General features: G+C 45.2%; 2 protein-coding genes and 2 pseudogenes across 2 annotated transcripts; 1 reads left to right on the top strand and 3 right to left on the bottom strand.

Annotated features, from left to right (window-relative positions):
- Nucleotides 1-681: 681 nt before the first annotated feature.
- Nucleotides 682-3,413, bottom strand: LOC127776952 (probable CCR4-associated factor 1 homolog 9; annotated as a pseudogene).
- A 2,403-nt stretch (nt 3,414-5,816) lies between these two features.
- On the bottom strand, nt 5,817-9,694 carry LOC127776754 (reticulon-like protein B2). The gene is made up of 5 exons (XM_052303287.1): nt 9,334-9,694; nt 6,757-6,937; nt 6,534-6,675; nt 6,369-6,438; nt 5,817-6,278 (listed from the first exon to the last, which is right to left on the bottom strand). Exons 1-5 carry the CDS (start codon nt 9,569-9,571, stop codon nt 6,112-6,114), a joined length of 798 nt encoding a protein of 265 aa, XP_052159247.1. The 5' UTR covers nt 9,572-9,694; the 3' UTR covers nt 5,817-6,111.
- Nucleotides 9,695-13,060: 3,366 nt separating this feature from the next.
- On the bottom strand, nt 13,061-14,665 carry LOC127776953 (ethylene-responsive transcription factor CRF3-like; annotated as a pseudogene).
- A 7,153-nt stretch (nt 14,666-21,818) lies between these two features.
- On the top strand, nt 21,819-25,516 carry LOC127775343 (ABC transporter G family member 4-like). The gene has a single exon (XM_052301566.1). It carries the CDS (start codon nt 22,060-22,062, stop codon nt 23,932-23,934), a length of 1,875 nt encoding a protein of 624 aa, XP_052157526.1. The 5' UTR covers nt 21,819-22,059; the 3' UTR covers nt 23,935-25,516.
- The last annotated feature ends 1,433 nt before the right edge of the window (nt 25,517-26,949 follow it).

Raw genomic sequence — 26,949 nt, forward strand, 5'->3', positions numbered from 1 at the left:
CTGCTTTGAGCATGGTAAATGTTTTGCTTGTTGTTTACCCCTTTGAGCCATAGGATTTGTTTGCCGTACTTATTGACTCTTTTTAAACACAAGAAATTTGTATAAGTTATTTCAATTTCCATATGGTTCCTCTAAAATTTCCTTTTCCCAAAAGAGACCTAGAATGTGAATGAGTGCAAACCGCTAAATTATTTGGCAATATGGATTACAAACAAATCTGTTGTACTGAAGGTTAGTGATACCGTCTAACTAATACTATAATCCATTTTTTTTTCAAATTCCATGAGTGTACCTCATGTGGTAATTGCTCAAGTTATCTAGACCATTTTAGAGAAACTTGTGTAGTGAAGCAAGCACCATGAGAACATTTTTGCATTGCAGAATTTCTATTGCTAATAAAAGAGAACACAACAAATATGAGTCATTACAATTACTGATGTGTCAATCGAGACATGGAATAACTAGTGTTAATACAAAGTCGCATTGTCTAAAATAAATTATATATATATATATATATATATTCATCTAACATTGCTACTAAGTAATTAAAAGATTGGAATTATTTACATAGAAAAAAAGAACTCCTAATCACATCGGCAGTATCCGAAGGCAAATGACAGCACGGTTAAACTGAAGGGCAGAAGTCTGGAATCGCCGTAGATGATCGAATTTGAATAAAGATCAATACATGCGGAGCCCACACAGCTGGTGGCCGTGCATCACCACTCGGACCTCGCCGAGGCGCTCCCTCAACTCCTCAAAGCATTGCAGCGCCGAGATGGTGTCGGCCCCGGTGACCATCCCCTTGGGCCACCGCCGGCACCACGCCGAGGCACGCGGCAATCTCCCTGAGCGAAAACCTGCTCGCCGTGTTGACCTCCACCGCCAATCGCTTCACGTCATAGACGCCCTCCCCGAGAGTCGCGGTCGCCATGGCCATGAAGGCGTCGAGGCCGGACGGGACCTCGGCCCCCATCAGGATCTTCATCAGGTACCCGATGTGGTATGCGCCGGTGAACGTCGCCCACGATGGCCGCGTCTGCAGCAGGCCGGAGCCAAGGAGCAGCGACCGGAGCCTATGCGGCTCGATGCGTGCATGCGGGAGCCTGCCGAAGTCGACGCCGCGGCCCCGGAGGTGCGCGATGGAGGCCGGGTCCCTCAGGTTGGCCGGGTTGTTGATGTCGAAGCCACGGAGGTTGAACTCGAACACGACGAGCTCGCAGCCACCGTCGTCGGTGCGGATGGCGAGGCCGACCTGGATGGGGTGGAGCTCGTTGACGTTAGCCTTGACCATGTCGTAGCGCTCCTCGGCAGTGAGGTGGGCGTACTTCCTCCGGCCACCGGTGCCCGCTTGAGCGACAGCACATCCGGGGTACTGGACGCTCACCGTGACGTGGACGGCGCGCGGCGCGATGGTGAGGAGCCGGGCAGATTCGGTATCGAAGTTGCCGTGCCATACCGAGTGGACGACGGCGGCGACGGCATTCGTGGTCGGCACTGGGCAGCTGCGGCAGCGTTCATGGCGAGCGCACGTGCAGGCGGGAGGCTACTCGACATCAGTAAAAAGGTTGGAGAGAAAGCTATGTAGGCTCGGCTGGGCAGCAGGTTTTGCATAATGTAGCTGTAAGAGGTCGACGAGGCGGTGATCAAGTCGGATTCGAAAACATTGTCAACCTAGGCAACGGACAACGAGCAAAGTTCTGTGCACATGTGTAAACCGTTACAAACTTATATTGTTTCAGTTACAATTACGGCTGTGTTTAGATCCAAAATTTGGATCCAAAATTTGTAGCCAATCATTGGGAAGTGACATTTCAAACTTCTAAATCGGAATAGAGTGTTTAGTTGACTGCCCAAAATTCAAATGAGGGTTCATGGAAGACAATTGTACCCCTATTTAATGCAGCAACTTGCATGTAACAGCATACACAAAAATTCAAATGAGGGTTGCATTCACACACATTCCTACTGCATGCACACTTCTCAGCAGCATGCATGACCTTACATGCAATCCACGCACACATGCAAATCATACAAATTAAAACAGTCCATACATATAGTTGCCCTTCAAAATTACATTACAACTGTTGATTATCACATATTGCTAGTTGACATACAATTGCTCATAAATTACTACACCAACAAATGACAGCCACAACATTGCCTTCACACATACATGTCCTCACATATTACAAACAACACATATAAATCCTCACATATTGCAGCAGCGCAAATTATTCCTCCCAAGTTACAACAACAATTCCATGTGGTGACATGCACCACATGGAAATACAAGTCTAAAGAGAATTACAGCATACAACACTTGTGCCGCAACATTCCCATGTCTCATGGTCGATGCAACAACTCGAGCGCAATTGTATCGTGAAAAACATTCATACGTTCACATTCTAATAGCTAGGAGCCTCATCTTCTGGTGGCTGATCTTCATAGGCCTCCGGAGGAACATAATTCTCATCTCGGTCGCAACGACCAAAGTGTCTATCCGTTAAACCGCTAAGCCTTATGTAATTATGGAGAGCTATGCAAGCTACTATGATATGTGTTTGAGTTTCTGGGGGATACGAAGGCACATATTTCAATATGTGCCACTTCTGCTTGAGCACTCCAAATGATCGCTCCATGACATTTCTCAGGGAGGAATGTGTATAGTTGAATACCTCCTCTTTACCTTCTGGTTCTACGGCGTTTTGGAACTCTTGGAGATGGTACTTTGTGCCCTTGTATGGCGCCAGGTACCCAATCCGGTTTGGATACCCCGAGTCCACTAGATAGTACTTCCCTGCAGCGGTAAACACCTATAAGTTACACGTGATTACAGTTAGACATTGGAAACATACAACAGGTAGCTGTGTACCTGGAGGTGGATGAGGGAAAACATTGTTGTATCTAGTCATTGCATCGTTGAATACCCTCATGTCATGCACAGAACCCGGCCACCCAGCAAACACGAATGTAAAAATCATGTCAAAGTCACAAAAGGAATGTTTCTGAGGCAGCACATACCTAACACAAATAGCACCACTAATTGCTAAACATACATAACACAAAAGGCATCCTAAACAACGCTACATGAACATGTAAAGCATGCATAAGAAGGTCTAGCTGTCGACCCTTGCGTAGTTCTCAATGAGGGTCTTCCTTCCTCCAGGAGTCGACAGCTCAAACACATTAATGCCTACTAGGTCCTTCAGCATCTTCAACATACCAACCCACAGCTTTGGGGTCTCATCTGTGACCCCGCACTCTTTACTCAATCCCATGATGCGCTCGGCCACCTCCCGCACGCGTGCCATCTCATCATCCTTCTTCTTCTCACGCCTGCCCAAGTAGTTGTCCATGGCTTCTACTTTGTCCTTCTGCAACTCGTTGTGGACCTTCAATTCGGACACCATGGCGTGCACCACTGGGCTCTTCAACTTTTTGCTCAGACTAGTAGATGTACTGCGCGTGCTTGGTGTGCTCCTCATGATGTGCGTCCTCTTCGTCCCAACGCTTAAGGGGCTTAGGGGTCGAAGTCGTCTTCCTCGGAGTCATCTTCATCATCGCTGTCAATGTCCTCAATGGGGTTGGCCGGCTGTGCTGAGGGCTAGGTAGGAACAAAGGAAGTTGAGCCGTCCACTGCCACCCCCATGAACATGCGGTCCAGTTCGTCCAAATACTTGGGCATCCCATTCTTCGGCTTCTTCAACTCAGCATGGTTCTGCAAAAATCACACAAAGCGGTCGGGTGAAGGACAATTATTGTGGACAAATTATCGTGTTGTCATCCCACCACTTGTCAGAAGCCACAACGGTGCCGTCAGGCCAGCGGCCCAACCCAGTATCTGTCCTCAACTTCTGTATGAAGGACCACATAGTTTTCAAACCCCTATATCTAAAATCGAACTGCTCATTGTCATGGAGCAACCCAGTGACAGCGTAAAACCCCTTTCTGATCTCCTTCCAACCGGATTTGGTCATGCTTCCCCTTATGCAGTTGCAGTTTTCAATTTGCTTGCAATACAGCTCGCAAAAAAGTTTCGTATTTTCATTGGTCCACTATGCCCTGTCATTCACTTCCTAGAGGCACAATTAAACCGACAAAGCAATGACCTTACCACTAAACAATCAATCAGGAGTAAACAGCGGCATCGGAATAAACTATGTGATGACTATGTGCTGTTAGAGTACTATAATCAAGCGCGAGTAATGTTAGAGCTCTAAACTCAATATGAAGTTTACAGAACAATAATCAATCGGAACTAAACATAACACTTGTAAACTTATGGTACTTTGCGAATCCACACATTGCACAACCAAAATATTTACTTACCTCTATGAGCCGACGCCATGCACCACAACCCCTGCCTCGGTCTCACGCCTACGATGTGGCCGGAGCCTGAGGACGGATGGGAGGCACGAAGACGCCTTCATGGCCTGCACCTCCAAATGGCGGTGGCATTGGCGGTTCGAACCCAGCACCAATCAAATGCAGGCCACCGACTCCTGGTGCCGCCATCGGACCGCCCCTTCGCGCCCCATATCCGCTTGCTCCTTGACCACTAGGGCACCCATGAAACTCAACCGTGCGGTTCGCGCTCCCGTCCGCCGCCGCGAAGGTCTTGGTAGCCATGCATGGCGGACCACTCGAATGCGGAGTTGAGGTCGAACGCCCCGAAATCGAGCCGAGAGGGGTTTTGGCTGCTCGAAGACCCCTTGCCGAATCCCCCAAAGGTGAAGGACGTGCGGCCGCCTTCACAAGAGGGGTGCAGAGGCTGCACGAGGAAGTCTCGGGTCGGGATGCCGGCGCCGAATCTATGCTCGGCCCAGTAGAGGGCCTGGTGCCGCCGCCGCCGTAGACGCCTCCGGTGTTGGCGGCGCCGTAACCGCCAACGGTGCTGCCGTCGCCGTACCCGCCACCGTTATGGCTGTCCCCGTAGCCGCCACCGTTGTTGCTGTCACCGTCGTACGCGTCTATAGCCGGTTCAGGTGGTTTCCGCCGGACACGCCACCGCGGATGTGGTGGATCTGGAAGAGAACCCCTTGGATTCACCCGGGGGAGGATCAGGAAGATGGAGGAAGAGCGGTGGCGGCGGAGATACAACCCTAGGGTTTGCGCGTGGGAGGAGCCGAGAGGGAATGGATAGGAGCGGCGGCGTGGATGCCTCCCACGGGGGTATTACGGGCCACTCATGCCCTAGGCTACTGTTGGGCCTTCAATGTGTCAATTGGCCAAATTCCAGGTGCCCACCCGTTTAGTTCCAAAGTGAAGACTGTGGCCTCGCCAGATTTTTTTGGCACTTCGGCCCTATCTAAACACAGCCTCACTTTTGCCTCAGATTATTTCAGTTACAATAAGGGCCTGTTTAGTTCACACCAAACTTTCCCTAAACTCCCAACTTTCCATCACATCACATTACACCCAAAACTTTCCTACTCACATAAACTCCTAACTTTTTTTCCAAACTACCAACTTTCCCTAAACTTCTTCCCAATTTCAACAAAACACAGCCTAACCCCAAACTACCAACTTTCCCTAAACTTCTTCCCAATTTCAGCAAAACACAGCCTAACCCCAAACTTCTTCCCAATTTCAGAAACTAAACACAGCCTAAGATCACTTCGGATGAGCAAATCACTTCGGATGAGCAAAGTACGAGAGAACTACACTCAGGCCGTTTGAATTTTGGGCCGCCAACTAAACACCCCATTCCAATTTGGAAGTTTGAAATGTCACTTCCTTCATTGACTGCATTTGGATCTAAACACAGCCTGAATCCATTTTGCAATTCCGACAAACATACCGAACAACACGAATATCATGAACAAGGGTTTATCATGTTTTATCACGGATATCTACAGGCAGCTTCAGTAGCAGAAACGTAGCATTCAGTCACGTTTAGATATTTTAGATACAGGCTTCAAGATAGAATGAACATGAACTGGCATCACTGAAGCACACAGCAGCGAAGCCAGCAAACCACCCATCAAGCAGAACGAACATTCAGCTGCTACCGTCAGTAGGACGCGTCGCAGTTGGGTACACCTGAGAACTCGCAAACCCGACAAAAGACGCCACCCTTCCGAATCGAGTCCCCTTGCGCAACTTATTCTAGTTCTTCTTTGGCTTCGCCGGGCCCCTGGGTATCTTGCTCAAAACCTTGGCATCCAGCACCTCATAGTGCTTGCAGGCCTCAGAGTGAGCCCTTCCAGCAAAGTGGTCGACCTTATCCTGGTACTTGTCGTACAAGATCGGCACTGTGTGGAGCATCAGGACGGCTGTTTGCAGTATCAAACCAAACCATCAGTAAGGTAACTTAGGAGACCACAGGTTCAGAAAAGCTTTTAACAAGTTCAAAAGTGCATTACCAACATATATCAAGGTGAGGAAGTCGCAGCAGCTTCCTACTTCTGAGAGAACCCAGAGAGCAACAATCACCTAAAACGCACAAGGACAGTATTAAACAATCTGCAATCAACAACTGGAGCAAGGAAAACCATGAATAGTTTGTATCTTCCAGGATAGAAACATACGCCCAGAAACTTCTTTAGGTCATGCCCCAACGCGATCTCCCGAAACAGGTGAAGTGCTCTGTTTATGTCACCGCGTAATGCTCGTGACACGTTCACAGCGACATCTTCAGGTATCTGTACTACAGGAATATCTGGTGGACTCCTGAAACAGGAACACTAGATGTGAACAACATGGAAGCAGTACCAATCAGAACGTATGGTAATCATCGTGTATCGAACTAACTTCTTGATAAATGTGGTAGCTTTTGACCACAGGAACAAGATGGCCAAGGCACCAATCATAACATGGGAAAGCAGAGTCAAGAGATGGTAATCAAGCACTTCAAACAAGATCCATATGACAGTTGCACCACCAATCACTACAGCGGATGTCTTCTTGTCTTTCCATAATAGTACATCAGCAGCTGCAAAGAAATGCACCAAAACACATAACAAAATATAGGTTAGAAAGGAACAGCCACGCATTTATGACACAGAAATTTCTCTTACTCCAGTATCCTCTCTGCCAGTAGGGCTATTGCATGTACAGAAGAAATATTGTCAACCCTGCAGACATGTCAATTGTCCTTTGCAGAATAAGCTAACTAAATGTTTCCAATACAGGAAAACCAACCCTCTTCAGACCTACTAGGAAGTAATTATGTTCATAAGACATAAATTCAGCTTTGAGTTAGCGGATGCTACAGAACCTTACACACATTCTGCATAGAATGACCAACACTGGCAACAATTTAAGTTCTTCATAAAAGGAAATTTCAGTCACAGAAGAATTTAGAATTAACCATAGGACAGACGAATAAGCAAACCAAAAACAGGACATTGTTTTCTAAGGAGCAATTAGGCCTGCTTCATACACAATAACTGGATTCCTTGTTACTTTGAAGCATGAACATATCATTCCCTCATTTTCAACCTTTAGTTCCGTTCATCCTTTGGCTTGTTACACTAGCGGATACAATCCAGTTGCCTAAGTACAGAGTACAGGATTCACACACTGTACAGTAAGCGAGAACTCTACTAACAAGCTTTACTTTGTATGTACTTTTGTACAAATATTGTTTCTATTTAGGTTTTCCTACTAAAACTTGTGTGGCCAATCCAACCAGTTCGCACGCCCAGAGATAAAACCAACCAACTTCATTACAAAATCTACTATAAAGCAACAATTTGTAAATTTCCAATCTTGTAATAGGGCCTTGCATATCGAACATTATTTGGATCCTACCATGCATTTTAAAACTCATGTCTGTATTTGAAATGACTGCTTTTCATAGTTCTCTTAGTCTACGCCAGCTGTTCTAAACATTCAGAAGTATTCCTTTCTAATTGCAACAACAACAAACAAAACATGTCAAAACATAAGTGGGTAATAGATCCTTGAACTTTCCAAGTTTAAGAGGCGTACCATTCAACAAGTTCAAGACATGTGCCACACTGCTGACATTGAATGTGTACATTTTAAGTATTATTGTACATCACTTTCCATGATGGTACTGCCTACCCTCATACCTAACCATGAAATCCCTGAACTTGAGAACCACACTTTTTCCATTTCAGAATCAAAGGAACACAGACAAGTGGGATAACACTCTGCTAAATTACAAAGCATTGCTATATATGGCATACAATCACCAAAATTTCTTAGATAAAAGAGAAAAAGGACGCACTTCAGTGTGGAGTAAATAATGTTACGACTCTTCATGAATCTATTTTGAGGTGCAGAAAAAAGGAACCAAACAATTGGAGTGTGGACTCACAGTTTTATAAAGGTGGTACTGCCTACAGGATTCATTACAATCTTTCCGGTGAAAATATAACATCCATAGGGACACTGGACAAAAAGATGTCGATTCCAAGAAAGACGGTGGCCTTTCTTTTTCATACTTACCATCATCATTACATCTAATTTGTCAAACATGAAACCATATGTTTATAGCTCGAATTGAATATATATTCATTTTTGGGTAAGAAAGTCCTAGGGAAAAGGCAGCTAGCCACATTATTTTTGTATGACAAAATATTACCAAACTTTCTTAGTATAACTTGAGCATGAAGTCCATTACCCTTAAGACGAATTTCTTTATTAGGAGGATCCACAGATGATTCCTACCACATGGAAAAAGAATTGACAGAATCTCTCTCATAGTACAGGAACGAATCACTCTATTCACCATGGAAGGTAACAAGCAAATAATCTCCGCTGGTCCATAAATTCAGTATATATGTTGGATGTACAGGTTGCCAATAGTCCAGACAATCCAAGTAAGTAAGGAACTCAGAAGCCACTACGAATTTAACAAACTAGAGGTAAGCGCTTTCTTGGGGTAAAAGATGTCTATCAAACTTGCTGTTTCAGCAAACCTAGTACATGTAAACAGACGACGGGGTAAACGTTTTTATCGTTGACGCAATCTGCTGTCACTAATATAAATATGAATGGAAGCAGAAGCATAGCCAGGACAACGAAGAAGCCAAAGCAACTGCAAATACTGGAAGATCTATGTAAATAACAATTTTTTTACTAATCATGTCCTTCACATATATAATAAGAAAGAAATTAAACAAAGCAAGTAAATTCCTCTTGCTGGGGAAACCTGACGGAAATCACTTTATTACACAAAAACTTTTTTTTCTTTGCCAATCAATCCAGCAAACAATAAACGATATCAGGAATACTAATAAGCTGATGATGAAAAGTATCAGAAAGAAAAAGAAAACTTTCCAAAAGGAGAAAAGATACACTGGAGAGAAGAGGGGAAAAGAAAAAAAAAAGAAGGGGGGGGAGTAGAAATTTCCTTACTTTTACCGCCCCCAAGAGCCTTGTGCACGGAGGTGTCCTCCCCGAGCAGCCTGAACCCCCGGCTCCTCACCGCCGGCGCCGGCTCCGGTGGTGGCGACGACACCTTCTCCGGCGAGGCGGCGGCGGTGTCGGCGGGCAGCTCGACCGGCTGCGGCGCGTCCGAGGCACCCTCGGCGGGGTCGACCGCCGGGGTTGGCGGCGGCGCGGGGACGGTCTCCTCGGCGGCCGGATCGGCCATGGGCGGCAGCAAAAGCAGAAGCTGGAGAGCAAGGCGAAGCTACGAGAGAGAAAGGCGAGAGCTTTTTGCTGTGTGTGAGGTGAGCTCGTAAGGCGCGCGCACTATGGGGTGTTGGTGTTGTGTGGGGATTGCGATTTTGACGCCTCGGTTTGGAGAAGATGTGGATGGAGATCTCTAGAATACGGCGCGAAAGCGACGGCCGTTAACGGCGCTCATGGTGGAGTAGTTGCTACGTGCACCCCGAGCATAGTGGGATTAGTACATGACATGGTTAGATTTAGAGCGCCGTCCTAGCACCTGTTAAACAGTTTTAAATCTGCCTAAAATGAGCTGGGTGTAAACTCTCACAAAATAAAATAAAAAGGTGGAGTTGGGTTTAGACTGTTCCATAACTCCACTCCAGACCTAACTTTTAGAGCTAAATTTAGGAGTTGGAGCTATACCAAACACAATCCCTTAGCGCTGAAAAGCATAAGCTAAAGCCAAAATTTGGATTTTCAAATTTAATTTTGAAGTTAAATTTAAAATACTTTTAACGTAGTTTTTTTAACATTGGTTTTTAAATTGCTAAGAACACATAAATTACTTTCTTATCACTAATAAGTCATTACGACTTATAATAAGTCTTCTGCAACCGATGAAACCCTTATCTCTTTTGCGGATTTTGTGATGCAGAAATACATGTTTGGTTTCCTCAACAATATATTTGATGATGATGATTTGTTTATAGAGTTTAAGTAGGTTTTGATGGTATTTTTCTCTCTATGTTCTTGGACTATGATTTTGAGTAAGCACCAACGAAAGATTCGTAATTGGAGGAAGACAATATATCAAAGACAATATACAAATGATACATGATTATGGAGAATATATTTCGGTCCCAAACCTACTATAATATAATACTTATGTATCATATATTCCTATAGTCGAGCTAGATTTGTGATATTCATACTGTAACAACCAAATTTCATGCTTTGATCCGTTGCATCCACCCCACGATATCCAGCTGCAGGTTCATTCCTCTCCCTAGTCCCTCCAAGCTTGTTACAATTCATCTTAACTTGGTTACCATGTCTATTTTTATTGGCTTTGGCAATTGATAAGCACTTAGGAGACCTAATTATCTTGGTATGTTCTATGTGTGCCGATATTAACTCTATATGGTTTAAAAATGTGTGTGGTCTATCAGGCTCACAACATGGAAGCGAGCCCGGTGGTAGGTCCCTTTTGCTCCTACTTGCCGGTTCCTAGTTCAAACCACATCAGAGAATCCCTCTTTTTCAGGTTTTTTCTTACTTATCCTCCTTGAATTTTTTCTGTTAATTTCTTTTTCAAACAATCACATTTTGTTTATAGATTTATTTTATGTTTATTTTTTTTGCAAGGGATAATTTTACGTTCAATTTGGAATAAACAAATTTGAAAACATCAATTAAAATGCTAAAATCAATAAATTACTTAGCTAAATTATTACAATTTTGTATTTTTAAACTTGTGTAGTATAATTTAGGTTCTCGAATTTGTTCCTACTAAGTTTAAAAATAAAATAGTTTTAGAAAGCAGATGAGGAAGTTCAAAGACCGTGTGCCACGTCGAATATGACCTCAGTGCCAACTAAATGTTTTAGCTCAGTTTCGTCAGTGTTAGTGCTAAGGTCACGGTTTTTTTTTCTGAAATTATTTTTTTTTGCACGATTCATTCTTAACTAAAAGTTTTATAAAAAGGTCAATTTGTCAAAAAAAAAAAGTAAGGGCCTATTTGGTTTGGAACCAATTTTTGCTCTACCAAAATTTTGGTAGTGCCAAAACCTTGACAAATTTTGGCACTACCAAATTGGATAGTATTGAATTTGAACTATTGTGGACAAAATTTGATAGCAAACCAAACATACGCTTACTACTATTAAAGTTACCAAAATTTTAGTAAGGCGATAAGTTAGTATCAAACCAAACAAACCCTAAAAATTTTAGCATCAAACCAAACATCTTAGGCATAAATTGGGTTCAATCCAAACAACCATTATATACCCTTTCTCTTATAAAGTCACTTTTATCAATTGGCAGTAGGGTGTTCCCTTCTCTCACATTCCAGTACGCACACACGCGTGCGTACTCGTAGCCACATCGTCCCCGTGAAGTATCAAGGATCAAACGGAGGGAGGGAGAGAGGAATCCCGTCGGCAGACGGAGATGCGTCAGCTATCCTAGTGCTGTGGGCCTGGGCCCTTCGTAATCACCGGGCCCCACACACTGCCGACGTGGCGACCGGCGAGCCCAGACACGCGGACCCCATGGCTCGCTGGAAAGCTCCAGGGGGACACGTGCCACTGCAGCGCGGGCCCCACATACCCCCCACGACAATTCCAATTTCGATCCAAACAGCTCGCCGCCGCCGCCGCTTCGGTGTGGAACCTACGTGTGGCCAACCAAACCGACCCAAGAGCACCAGTACTAGACTAGACTAGAACTATGGTAATGTAGCAGGAGTAATTTGGGTTAGTGAATTTAGATAATATTGTTATTGAAAACAAGCCTGAAGTATATGCTTTTGGTCAAGGTAGTTAAATTATAGGAGTATTAAACTGGTCTACTCGCTGGTTGGATTGGATAGGATATGCATCACAGTTGAGACCCACCAGAAGATTCATCGCAACCATGAGCCAATGCTTTTTGTTTAACCGGTGGTGTAGTGTAGTACTTTTACTTTTGGGCCTTTGCCTCCAAGAGCTTCATCAGCTGACAGAGTGACAGTTGACACAAGTGATCACCGTAGAGAAAGAAAACGATCATCAAGAGATTGACATGGAAGCGGGGCTACACTGATGTACCACTGTACAGGGTTGAAAGTGACCCACCGCCCACCACTAGTAATATATCTGGCCCAGCTCCAGCTCCAATATCAATGCACACACATCGCTTCATCAGCATGCATATATATGCACTTCTGCAGTACTAATGTACTATCATGTTCTACATACAGGAAACAGATGTGGTCTTTTTTTCCTATCATGATAGGAGTTGAAGTTCTTTTTTTTCCTATCTGAAGTTATGATAGCAGAGGACATAGGAGTATGTGTTTGCTGTTACATTCTTGTACTACATGCGATGTGAATCATATCATGCAGTCTCTCTCACAACTAGTGGCCAATCGATCTCAAGTTGTATTCGCTTTATCTTTTTTTTTTTTTTACTGCAATAAGGATGGACAAAGTCTGGAAGTCCAAAGAGAAGGCCCAAATGACCAATCTCCAAGAAGGCCAACTACACGCAGCCCAACTGGAAGATGGCCTCTGTTCGGCCTAATGTTTGTAGGTATGAGCTGAGACCCAATAGCCTTCACAGTTCCGCATGATATTGCTAAGGAATAAGTCTGCTTGCCGTTCCTATCTTTACGTCAAGTTTTATTTACATCCCTAAATCACAATACCAGAAATCTTCACCCTCATCTTGCCAAAACTGTTCAAGACATGTCCTCTACAACTGGTTTCGTTCACATAACATCCTAGTCGGAAAAACATAAAACACATACGGGCCCACATGTAAGTGAGAAGAAAAAAAAATGTGAAGCCCACATATTAGCGCCCAATTCTTTCACTTCTCTTTCTCCCCAACCACGCACACTAGGTAGATGGAGGAGGTGGCTCAGCGGCGCTGGGTGGAGTGGGCGGGATCCTGCTTTGGTGGAAGCCGGCACCACGGAGAGGTCACCTAGCTCAACAATGAGAGGGTACGCCCACCTCGTCCGACGCCACGTACTGGAAAACGGAGGTCGGTGACGCGAACAGGTTGAATGAGTTATCGCTGATGCGGTCGTCTTTTGGTTGTGGCTTTGTTGGCGCCAACATCGGAGCACTGGCTAGGGTTGGGGGAGAAGACAAGGGCGAGGCAGTGGTCCCGCTTGTGGTCGTCGTGTTCAGGGTGGTGTGCCACTGAGGGCGGAGTTTCGTCTGTGACAAGCAAGGACGGGGCTTGGCCTTGGAGGGGGGGTCTAGGAGTCGGAGAGGAAGTTGGTGACGGTGTAGGAACCCCTAATATAGAGCGCAGCATCGTCGTACACCGGTACACGACAACAGCCTCCTCGGCAGTATCAAAGGTGCTAAGTCATAGCTTCTTCTAAAGGCTCGGGTCGCCGATCTCCACCGAGAACCTACCTCACACCCACCATGGTACATTGCAGAACCGCTGGCTCACCACTATATCCCACCCTGCCACCACACGAGCGCCATCATTGGAACCAGCTGCCTCGGATGCTTTTGCACCTGTGACTGCACTTGTGCCGATGACGGCCAGGCGGCCCCGACGTCGATGTCGATGAGCTACCGGACGCTTCGCTGGGAGCGCTCGTCCTCGAAGGAGTCCATGTTTGTGGTGTCGACGTCCACGAAGTAGACTAGGACATGCTTGGGCCAGGGCCACCATTCTGAAGAGCCACGGACTGCTCTCACTCCATCCAGCGCTAGCCAGCTATCTACTCCGTCGACCTCGCGTGCGTGGTTAGGGAAAAAGGGGCTGTGTTCGGCAGCGCTACATCGCAGCTGTAGCCGTTGCTATGCAAATCCATAATAATTGAATCAACAATAGAAACACGGTTCAAACTGCTGCAATCCAGCCGCAGTATCTAGCCTCCGAACAGAGCCAAGAAAGAAGTGGATGCTGACATGCGGGCCCCTGTATTTCTTCTCACCTACATGTGGGGCCCACATGTTTTTATTTTCTTTTTCCAGCTAGGATGCCACGTCAGCGAAACCAGCTATTGATACTATATTGTGACTTGTCTTAAATGGTTTTGGTAAGAAGAGGGGTGAAGATGTCTGGCATTGCAGTTTAGGATGTCAATTAAACTCGATGTAAAGATGTGGGGGGGGGGGGGGGTGATAAGTGGAGTTATTTCCTATTCCCAAAATTAATTAGCCCATTTTGATGTCCGGTGGCCCAACAAGAGTAAAATGGATTGTTGTATGGCTTCTGCAATATGGTGCTGGATTGGTGGAGGCCATAGGCATTTCCTCATTTTGTTTTCGGCCGAACTAATTTGTACTTGCACTGTTGCATTGATCCTCAATCCCCTAATTACTTTGGGCTTCGGATTTTCCATTGCCTTTTAAGTTTCAAGCAGGCTCATAAGAAATTTGTAGACATTCACAAAATAAATACATATTCTTGTATATCTTATTTGGCCAATTTGCATATTAAGGTACTATGCAAACTTTTCAACTTATTTTTCCTTGGCTTGATATTTTAGAATATTCTGCACATGACTTCAAACTTTAGGACTGTGAGCCATACCCAATGGCTTTATTTTTGTTGCAACTAAAATGATCAATGGCCGGCCTCACGAGGCCACGAGTATGACAAGATTTGTCAAAAGCTTTAGTCAAATGCCAAGTTGCCCCAAAGTTTAAAACTAAATAGGCTCTTTCTTGTGACTAAAAAATGCTGCAGCAGGAGCAGTTAAGTAAGATGCATGGCACATCGATATCACAAGTACACACGGAGCGTACGACGCACACAGCACAGGCCAAATTCCGTAATCACGTGACGTACGTGGAATTCTAATTAAATTAGTTATCATGCACGGTGAGACTGATATGTTGATTATCTCATTAATTAAGCAGCCAATATTTGTAGAGGCATAATTAATTTGTAGTTTATATGGCAATTGGGGATTAACATAGCATTCTACTATGGTGGCTGCTCTTAATTAAATTCTCCAGTGTCCTGATGAGACGATATATATGAATATATGATCGATCACTCGCCAAGACGCCAAATCTAAAGTATGTTCATTATTAAACCAACATACTGTAACAGGCATATTTCAGCAACGATTAGCTATATTTGCCCTTTATTAAGGGTTTTCTGCCATCTTAGATTTGCCCGCTCCCATCAATGCCAGTTTCTTAAATATATGATACTTATGAGACTCTTACCAATACTGATTTATTAGAAAATCCAGCACTGATGTTATTAATGTTGGTTCTTTTAAACAACCAGCTCTAATATGTGAGACATCAGTGTTGTGTTATTAAAATAAACCGGCATGTATCAAGCAAGCCGGGTGAATTTCAAGCTGACAACCCTACATGATATATTTCTTCGCTTTACTTATATAATTATCCTCGATCTCTTCGCTCTAACTTCTACAATTCCCATTCTCTTCTCATTCTCAATCACTCTCTCTTCTATCCCTTGATCTCTTCTACTTCTCTATCTCCATCGAGAAGGCTAGCAGCCAGCGAACAGCACGTAGGCACCGATGCTGGCATCACGGGGACCTACGGCCAGCCTCGCAAGCGCCGGTTGGAGCAAACGGCCTCACGGGCACTGGCAACCAGGCTAGCACATGCCGATGGTAGTGGCCATCCTTGCGAGCACCCGCGGCCAGGCTCACGGGCACTGGTAGCAACGACTGTCCTTGTCGGCATCGGCGGTAGTAGCCTCTCCCTCAGTGGTGAGGCCCGTGAGCCCATTTGTGATTTCCTTGTCTGTCACGCCCAGAAAATCGGGGTGTTACATTGTCCTTCCTCTCTCCTTCATCATGGGTCACTGGATCTGACTAGCTAGAGGATGGGGGACACCAGATCCAGCTGCCTAGAGGACTAGGGCCTCTGATCTCACCGCCCTGCATTCCTCCACCGTTTGACTCTCTCCTCTATGTCCGCCCTCCTCCTTGCGGCTCTTCATGCACGGGTGATAGAGGTGGCCACTAGCCCTGAGGACTACTGCACCAACGACGCCTTCTCTGAGGATGATCACCGCTACAACCTGCACTTTTGCTTGGAATGGTTAGTAGATTCTTGATTTTTTTATATCTAGGATGATCTTGCATGCGATCTGTCGATATTTGTTGACGCGTCATGTTGGACTTGATGATTTTTTGATGAACATGTTGATGATCTGTTGGTGATGTGATATATACTGGTGATGTTGATCTTGATCTAGATATGCCCCTTTTTCTATTTGTTTATGTTGACTAAGGTATCTTAGGAGATCTAAGGGTATGGGTGGATGCTTGAAGAATTGGCTCGATGAATCGACTGATTCATCAAACCGACTATTCTTTTGGGTTGTGGGAACAATCCATGCCAGTTCTCAATCCGGCAATAATGACATCCCCTCATTACTGCCGAAAGTTTAGTTCTGTTCCCATTTCTGCCACTGATGAGAGGTTACGAGCCGACACTAAAGTCATTTTCTATAGTAGTGTTATAGCTAGAGCATTATATTAGAGCCACAATACATAATAAGGGTGTATGTTCGATAGTTGAGTCTACCTTCTAAATTACCTACACCATCAAATTAAAGACTATTTCCATACAACCATTAACCCAAAAATTAAATTTGTTCATACTACAATATTTTTACTTAGGGGTCCTGTATAAGGAAAGTCTTATTTAAGGTCTTCTTACATGCGTGCCTATTGCAAGTACAACATTCACAATAGGGAGTGTCCTCATGGTGTTGGTCTCATGAGAAAAATCAGCTTATATCCACACACACACACAAAAAAAATCATGCCACACAATGAGAAGTAGCTTCTAGAGGTACCTTCAAGTTTATAGATTAGCCATATACATCCTTTACTTTTATTTTAACACCAGCCATTTATATATATAACTCTGGTCGTCATAAGCACTATCCTCCTTTTGACTTTAATCAGCACTTCTCTTTTTTGTCGCTATTGCTCCATGTTTCTCCTTTTCACCCTGCGCCACAATTTCTCCTCATTGCCATGATACCGCATGATGCTGCCATTCGGCTGCCATGGCGACACCATCATTCTGCTTGGGCTATTGGCTAAGATCACAAGATCTAGTTAGCAGTATCCAAGGTCACCTGGTCGAGCATAGAGTTTCCTGTCGTTAGCGTCTTGGATCAATTAGGTCAGGCTAATCTCCTTCATTGATCGCTCTCTTCCATTGCCATTGCTCCAGGTACGCTTTCTCCTCTTCGCCCCCGCTCCACGACACCCCATGATGCCATCATATGGCAGCCATGGCAACACCGTCGTTTCGTTCAGGCTGTCGACGGCATCCAAGATCACCAGATCAAGCATCGACAGCATCCAATGCCATCGGATCTAAGCTCGACGGCCATGACAATGGTTGACTTCAGCTGGGCATGAGGCTTCTCTATGGTACCCTACGTGATCATCCTTCCCTTTTCCCTTTCTCTCTCAATTGATAGTTCTCTCCCCCAAGTTGCATGTGTTCTCTACATGTCACTCTGACACATGCGAAATCATACTCATTCTCTTTCCTCTCTCCTCCACCCTACATGTTTGAATGCGACGTGCGTGGATCTTTGATGCCACTCAACCCGGTGGAGCATTGTAAATGTCCTTACTTAGAGCTGCATGTGCCTTATTGATAAATTAGTTAAGAGAATCAAAATAAGACCCATTTTGCCAATCAGCATATAGAGAGATGTACAGGATCGGCGTACGACGCTCATCATAAAATAGCATCAATATATTTATATGGTTGACCTGGCATATCGTGCGATTCTAGTGGTATATGCATGGGATCTTATGTTTGATGAACTGTATAATGAAGCTAATTAATTAGCTAGCACCCGTAACTCTGTAAGGGATAATATGGATGCTTGGACGGATGCATGGGCATATGGATGAAGCGGTGTACTATGCAGAATCACAATGATCACTTTATGCATGGCACATGTATGCTATTTTCCCAGCTTTTTAAAACTGTTGATACACATATACATGTAGATAGCTAGCTAGAAAGTAGAAACCCCCCAACTCATCAAAATTGGATCGATCAATGCTTACACGAGGCTTAATTTGGCACCGTGCTCGAGAGCCAGGTCGGCTAGCCGTATGTGTACAAGTCACAAAAAAAGAACACGAAGTTAGAATAAGGAATATGTACATACTACCTGATCACGATCCCGTTTCTGCATGTGCCCACGGACGCATGCATTATCTGCACCTTGCATGATTGTATATCATCATGTACAAGTGTATGTATATACACGCACATCATACTCATCTATCATATATACGTATATGCTGTATATACTCACATTATTATTGCGCATTTTCAGGAAGAAACAAATTAATAATCAAGCAGTAGATACGTACGTTATAAGTTAGCTAGATAAACAGTAGGCACACCTATATATATGCATGAAAAGAAATGGAAAAACACCAAAGCATACGACATGGATGTGGCATACATAATGCATCGATCCTGCTGGCTGCAAACGTTTGCAAACCGATCGATTGATCGATCCAGCGAGAAATTAAGAAGAAATATCTCCTCGATCATCTTGCTGGTCGGCAGCATTGGGCAAGAGGGACAGTCAGTGAGTGTACCACTGAGAGTATACTAGCTGCCACAGCGCACACAGTACGCCCGTGACACTACGCTCCGTACCTGGCACCAGCAACAAGCAAGAGCAAAGCTAGGGATCAAAAGTTTTTTTTTCTTTCTTTTCTTTTAATTTAAAGATCAGGCTAGCAAGGGACCAAAGTACAGAGTGGTCGCTAGGGGCCCTGAACTGCAGCAGAGTTAAACAAAAAGTGAGTGGGGATTTTTATCATCATCGGCACTTCTAGCAAGCAGCTGCTTGCTTTTGATCTGCCTTTCCTTACCATGTCCCGTGACGACGCATGCTTGGAGATTTTTTTGGTTACGCAACACGCTATGCGGTCACAGACACTGCATGCTACCCATGGATCTCTCTCTCTCTCTCTCTCTCTCTATATATATATATATATATATATATATATATATATATATATATATATATATATATATATATATATATATATATTCATTTGATATCGGTGACAACTCTGATGGATGATTATTCTATATTTCTTTCAATCCCAAAATAAATATAATATAAGTACATACTACGATTACATAATGTATGTATATAGTGTCCAGGTTCATAGTTTTAAAATATATTATATATGTATTAGGTTACATTTACACCTATATTGAGATGGAGGAAGTACAGTATATATCTAATGCGGAGTTGCTGACCATGCTGTGAAAAGGAACAAGAGTGACCGATCAGAGCTTAGCTCGGTGGGTGGTTGTCGATGTGTGTGCATGCATATGCATATTTGGACAGATGGATAGATGGGTCAATGGAGGGGGGGCCCCTGTCTGGATCTCATCCAGGATTTGTGGCCTGGAGATGCCCTCCCGCTATTTCTGATGGGGATGCCTCCGCCACACATGATTATCATATTCTCCTACTATGTGCTAATCATCCCTACGGCTAGATTCATGAATAACTTTTGGACTCCTATTTGATTAAGGGCTTCTTTCAAAACCATAAGGATTTAATAGGAACGGAATTGCAAAATAGATGATTACAAACAAATAAAAAAAAGGTTGTTTGAATAGACCATAGGAAAAACACATGAATTGTCTCAGGAATTGAATGAGACAGATAAACTCGAAGAAAAATTTTCAAAACGTTAAAGCTTTTATTAACTTTCCTCCGAAAACTCTATAGTGTTGTTCATTCATAGGAATTTTAAAGAAAAAAAGGTTGAATTCAATCCTTTGAAACAATGGTACTCCTAGAAATTTTTCCTAGGCTTAAAATCCTCTAAGTTCCTATGTTTCTCCTACAAATTAAATGAAACTAAATTGTGCTCCAAAATCCGTGGATACAGCTGATTTACCATCTTGGTATCCCTTGGAGTTCACTATTACGCCATAAACAATCCCTGGTACACTACTAGAGTGATGGTGGTGATGATAATGAAGGCATGATAACATAGGGAGTAAGCTTAAAATGAAGGAGCTTTGGAATAATACATACATCTAGGTGCTTTTGTTTGCTTGATTTAACCAGACTAATAGTGTCATTGTTTCGCCTACATCTGATTGTAAGTCGTAACACATAGAAAAAATAATTTTTAGGTAAAATTTTTATATATGTGCTCTAATGACTTAAAAGTTAATCCTAGAAAATAAACTTTGATAAAAAAACAAAATTAACTCTAACATTAAGTTTGGAATACTGGATAGCAAACGATGGAACCAGTGTGCTTGTTTAATTGGTTGACTGATCGTGGTCAATTTGCATTATCAATGATGCAAATGCTGCTTTTGGTGGGGCTGCATTATCAATTATATTAGAGACTCACTTATTGCATTTTACCATATGCATCTTGCTTAAGTGTGATGCAAAAATATATATGTGGTGGTCCAATAGACCTAAAAATGAATAAAAGAAAAATGTACCCTGCCCTGACACGAGTAGATCAGAAAAAGGCCGTTTTTCCTTCTAGAAAGTGAGATATATGTACGCACATATTCATATATGCATATATTTCTTTTTGTTTGTGTTTCTGAATGGCCTACATATGATGATGACTTCATGTGGCTGTTATATTCTAGTTCAAACATATACATCACATGCCTGGTGTGCAGTTCCAAATGTATTCTGGCTGAGGTTTACGTCTATACATCTAGTATATGTATGTCACTGAAAGGTACACCGTATCACAATTATGGCTTTAGTGCAAGATTCTAATGAAGTTTGATGCATATAATTAGTACATAGAAACATTCTTACTGTGTAATACATAGAGAGACAGAGAAGGGATCAAAGCATTATTCCTCCTGTTTGATCAATAGTTCATACCCCACTGCATCTTCATATTATTGCAGTGGGACTATGGGAGAAGGCATGAAACCAACCAGATCGCGAAGACAAATAACTTAGGGAGTTCCATTTCATATGGAGGCCGGAAAATAAACAGAAATAAAGCACTTAACTACATATTAAAACTAAGTTTCATATCTAAATGAACATATATAAATCAATATTGACCATAGGTTTGTGCTCATAGATTTTTAGGATAATATATTTATACCTCTATTATCTATTATAAACTATTTAGCGAAAATTTTAAACTAATATCATGTGTATACATTGAACTTACCCTACTCCCTCCATCCCAAAATAAACTAACCTCAACCTCATACTGATGTGACACATCCTAGTACGATAAATATAGACACGAGGTTGATTTAATTAGGGACAGAGGAAGTATGTTACAATTAAGATACGATATATATGTTGCAAAGTAACAATATGAAAAGTTTGCAATTAAGGAAGCTATAATTAGCACAATACAACTCAAAGTTCGCAAAGTGAGCTGTAATGAGAAAGTGCGTGTCAATCTCTCCCTCCTTCCATATATACCTTTATATATTCGATTATCCTTCCATTTCATCTGATTAATTTTGTCTCACTCCACCCTCCTCACTATACCCTCTCCATACTGCCATTGAGCAGTAGTAGCACACACTCTCCTCCAAAAGACCAACCAAACCCTAAATTATCAAATGCCTAGCTAATAATCCACACCAACTTGTGGCCTTTGAGTTTGTGCCCTAGCCGATCACAATTCACAACCACAAGCTACACTACAATTACCTTCAACGTCCTCTCACATCTCTCCCTCCCTCCCTCGCCGCCTCCGGCCACGCCACAATGTCCACCACCACCACCACCACCGTCACAGAACCCGACAATGCCGACGCCTCGCCATCGCCGTCGCCGTCGCCGTCGACGCCGCCCAAGAAGGTGATCATGTACGAGCTCGCCGCGCGGAACATCTACTACGCCAAGCCGGCCGCCGCCGCGGTGGCCACGACGACGGTGGCGTCGCTGGCGCGGCTCCTGAGGCCCTGCGGCGCGGCGCAGCCGCCGTCGCCGGAGTACATCCTCCGGGACGTGTCGCTGACGGCGCGGCCCGGGGAGATCCTCGCCGTCGTCGGCCCCAGCGGCGCCGGCAAGTCCACCCTGCTCGACATCCTCGCCGCGCGGACGGCGCCGACGCACGGGAGGCTGCTCCTCAACGCGGCGCCGCTCCGGCCGTCCTCGTTCCGGCGGCTGTCCGCCCACGTGCCGCAGATGGACGTCGCGCTGCCGTTGCTCACCGTCGCAGAGACGTTCGCCTTCGCGGCGTCGCTGCTGTACCCGGCGGCGGCGGAGGCGTCGGCCGCGGTCGCCGCCCTCCTCGCGGACCTCCGGCTGGGCCACGCGGCGCACACCCGCGTCTCCGCCACGCGGCTGTCCGGCGGCGAGCGGCGTCGCGTGTCCATCGGGCTCGCCCTCCTCCGGGACCCCGGGGTCCTCCTCCTCGACGAGCCCACCTCCGGCCTCGACTCCTCCTCCGCGCACGTCGTCGTCGGCTGCCTGCGCGCCGTCGCGGCCGCGCGCGGCACGACGGTGGTGCTCTCCATCCACCAGCCCAGCTCGCGCCTCCTCTCCGCCGTGGACTCCCTCCTCCTCCTCTCCCGCGGCGCCGTCGTGCACCACGGCTCCGTCGACTCCCTCGACGCCGCGCTCCTCTCCCACGGCCTCGCCGTGCCGGCGCAGCTCAACCCGCTGGAGTTCGCCCTCGAGGTGCTCGACCAGATGCCCCACCCGTCCGCCTCCTCCCCTGAGCCCAAGACGACGGAGGAGCTCGCCGCCGTGACGTCCTCCAAGTCGTCGTCGTCGTCAACCTCGCCGTGCTCGAGGATACACGAGGTGGTGGTCCTGTACAAGCGGGCATGGAAGGTGGTGTACCGAAGCAAGCAACTGCTGCTGACCAACTTCCTGGAGTCGGTGGTGGTGGGGACGCTGCTGGGGAGCATCTACATCAACGCCGGCGACGGCGAGGGCGGCGCGCACAAGCGGCTGGGGCTGTTCGCCTTCACGCTGACGTTCCTCCTGACGTCCACGACGGAGACGCTGCCGACGTTCGTGTCGGAGCGGCCGATCGTGCTGGCGGAGACGGCGTCGGGGCTGTACAGGCTGTCGTCGCACGCGGCGGCGGCGACGCTGGTGTTCCTCCCGTACCTCCTGGCGGTGGCGCTCCTCTACTCCGCCTGCGTCTACTTCCTCGTCGGCCTCTGCGCGTCGGCGGCGGCGTTCGCGGCGTTCGTGATGGTGGTGTGGGCGGTGGTGCTGACGGCGAACTCCTTCGTGCTGTTCGTGAGCTCGTTCGCGCCGGACTACATCGCCGGGATGTCGCTGGTGTCAGTGTCCCTCGCCGGCTTCTTCCTCTTCTCCGGCTACTTCCTGTCCAGGGGGAGCATGCCGCCGTACTGGGTGTTCATGCACTACGTCTCCCCGTACAAGTACGCCCTCGACGCCCTCCTCGCCAACGAGTACACCTGCGCCGCCACCCGCTGCTTCGGCGTCGCCGGCCCCGCCGCCGGCGACTGCTCCGAGACCGGCGCCGACGTGCTGGCGGAGAAGGGGCTCACGGCCAAGGAGCGGTGGACCGGGGTGCAGGTGCTCTTCGGCTTCTTCCTCCTCTACAGAGTTCTCTACTGGGTGGTGCTCAGCCGCCGAGCCGCCAGGGCCAAGAGGTGACCCATCCATCGTCACCTCCAGCTCCGGCGACGGCGAGCGGCCGCACCGTACGTACGTACGTGTGAACGCGTGCATGGAGACGAAGTGGGGCCCATGCATGCGCATGCAAGTCAAGGTATGACGTCAACAATGGCGTAGACAAGGTGGTGATCTGATCGAGTTAATTAACTGGTAATTAAGCTGCTGCTGCTGCTGCTGCTATACTGATAAGTGATGATGTGTATATTTTATGAACATAAAAAAACGAGCCTTTTATATGTGTAATGATGAGTGGTTGATAGTGCGATCTTGACTTGAAAATCACGATCGAATTACTTCTAGATGAGTTTTTGGCCGTCGATCTCGTTCATTGATTGATTTGATCGGTCAGGATATAGAAACAAGTACGTATTGAATATATCACTGGAAATAGTGTTGTTTGATTTTTGCCCATGCAATGAGTTTGTTGCTAATTCTTTGGTTTTGTTTACCTATATTTCGCTGGTTCGATCAACATGAACAAGTTAGTTTGGAAACTATATCTCCATGTTAGTTTTGATCACTTAAAAATGGTCTCCCCTTGTAGTTTGGAAATTTGTTTTGATGTTGATCCTATTATATTCTTCTGTCGCATCAACAGTGGCAAAAAAAAAAAATCATGTTTCTGGTGGAAAATAAAATAAATTATAGGCTTATAGCGTTGATTCCAAATTATTACAATGTGTGGATTAATCAGATCATACCAGAGCCTTTATATTTGTAAAAGAAATACTGTAGTGTTTTTTTTTATCGATGAGCATATATCAGTTCTTTCGTACAGTCCTTGTCCTTTCTAGTTGACTTTTCCGGACCTTCTTGTCCTTCGGTGTACTTAAAGCCTCTCTAAACCTTTTTGTTCTCTCATTTTACCCCTTGAACCAGTGTAAAATGATCCATTTTATTCCCTAATGATAGTGTTTGATTTTTCAGTTCTGTTTCTGAAACAGAACGCACAATGATAGGGTTAAAATTTGTAGAGCCATATGTGACGAGATAACGTACAATGTTATAAAATTCTTAAAATTAATTTTGCACTACAATTAATTTGCACGGAGTTTAAAAGTTTGATGTTATTTGTTATAGCAGCCATCGGTGCTAATTTGAACTTATATGTAACTAATGATTAAAAAAGGTTGAGATATAGGGTTAAATGCATCTACAATTTGTCCATATATGCCAATATAGTGCGTACATACAGTATTAATTAGCAGCTAGCTTAACAAAGACAATTAATGCAGGTCGGAGAGGAGGTTGAAGCATACTAATCATGCTAGCATATAATTTGATAGTCATGTGAATGAGAGTGTATGTATAGTTTCGTCGTCGGTTATATGATGAAACATACGGCCCTCACGTCGTCACGGGTCGCCTGCGCTCTTGTCTCTTCTCTTCTGTCTCGTGGTGTCGTTTCTCTCCCCTCGTGAACTCGTCTTGTCCTGTGACAGTTAAATGTTCCAATGCATGCATGTGGCCACGTATGCTCGCCTGCACTTGTAAGTTGCATATGTATATATCATGCACACACAACTGCATGCACAAGTGTATAGCTATACACCCATAAATATTCCGGCTTATTCACTTGATGCCATTTTTAACCATATTATTTTTTTTAGTTTTTTAGAAAATGTCTACATTTAGTTTGTTGTCAAATTTAGTCAATACATAAAAAATCTTACCAGAATTTTAGCAATATTATCATCTTAACAAAATTTTGATATTACCAAAACTTGGTAAGATTTATTTTGTCTATAATTATAATCTCATGAAGTATCACGGCTATGCACGCCAAACCAAACCAAGTACATTCCATGAAGTATCACGGCTAAAAAACATTTTTCTATACTACCACAAACCCTATTTTTTTATGTGGTTGGGACAACCATTTACCTGAAAAGGTATATGAGAATAGCGATTTTTCAATGCGGCTCGCGCAGCGCATGCGTATATCAAATTTTTTATACTGGTGCTTATGTGAGCTGCATGTAAAATAAAATTCCAAAAAGAAATAAAATTCCCAAAATTGAAAAACCGAAACTCTAGCTAGCCGAGGTCAGAGGCGGTGGATCCGCCTGCCGCCGCCGCCGCCGCTCCTGAGGTCGGAGGCGGTGGATCCGCCTGCCGCTGCCACCGCTCCTGTGGTCAGGTGGCGGCGGATCCACCCTCCCATGCTGCAGCCACCGCTCTTGACATCGGGGGGGCGCCAGATCTGCCCGCCGCCCACCGCCACCTCTCACGCCGGCCCAAGGTGGCCCGCCGCCCGCCACCGAGTGCCGGAGGTAGCCACCGTTGCCGTTGCTTCCTACCGGCCGCACTCGCTGTCTTCCGCTGGTTGCTGAGAGAGAGAAGAGGAGGACCGAGAAGATAAGATTGGACTTTGAAAATTTTATAGTGTTAAGAGGGATAAAAATGTAAGTCAAACTTTCATGTGGATCCTTAAGAGGTCCACCTGCGAAAATATATCGTTGGATACGGCCCTTTAACAGGTCCACATGCAAAAATATGCTTATTTTTACATGCGGCTACTTTAAGAGGTCTGCAAAAATCGATTTTTGCATACGGACCTTTTAATGGGGCCGTACGCGAAAATGAAGGTCGATTTTTGCAGACATGGCTAGTTACGTTCCGTCTGCGACCCAGTAGGGATCTTATCTAGAAAAAATCGATTTTTAAGTAGTGTATATGCATGTACAGGTATAAAAGATAAAATCATGCATGGTTCGATCGAGTAGGTATGTAGCTGTGATGTGATGTAGTATGTGATTTATGTAGCGAAATCAAGAAATATCTTATCATCTCGATCGCTCAGGTCGGCATTCGATCGTCAAGAGGCACAAGATTACTAGTGCCAGAACAGTGCCAACGCCCGTGACACGCACAAGTGATCGCTGGCAGCAAGAAATAGCAAGAGACCAAAGTAAATTAAGAGCTAGCTAGCTAGCCCCAGCTTTTGATACGCATATATACATATGCATGCGCCCAGCCTTCCCGGCCGGGCTG

The sequence above is a fragment of the Oryza glaberrima genome, chromosome 6, assembly GCF_000147395.1.
Source record: "Oryza glaberrima chromosome 6, OglaRS2, whole genome shotgun sequence".
In the NCBI taxonomy this organism is placed as follows: domain Eukaryota; kingdom Viridiplantae; phylum Streptophyta; class Magnoliopsida; order Poales; family Poaceae; genus Oryza; species Oryza glaberrima.

Coding starts and splice junctions, on each gene's coding strand:
- LOC127776754 (XM_052303287.1), bottom strand. CDS start 9,571: ATGGCCGATCCGGCCGCCGAGGAGACCGTCCCCGCGCCGCCGCCAACC. Junction 6,938..9,333: donor GGCTCTTGGGGGCGGTAAAA/GTAAGGAAATTT, acceptor ATTTCTTTGCAG/CTGCTGATGTACTATTATGG. Junction 6,676..6,756: donor GCTACCACATTTATCAAGAA/GTTAGTTCGATA, acceptor TTCCTGTTTCAG/GAGTCCACCAGATATTCCTG.
- LOC127775343 (XM_052301566.1), top strand. CDS start 22,060: ATGTCCACCACCACCACCACCACCGTCACAGAACCCGACAATGCCGAC.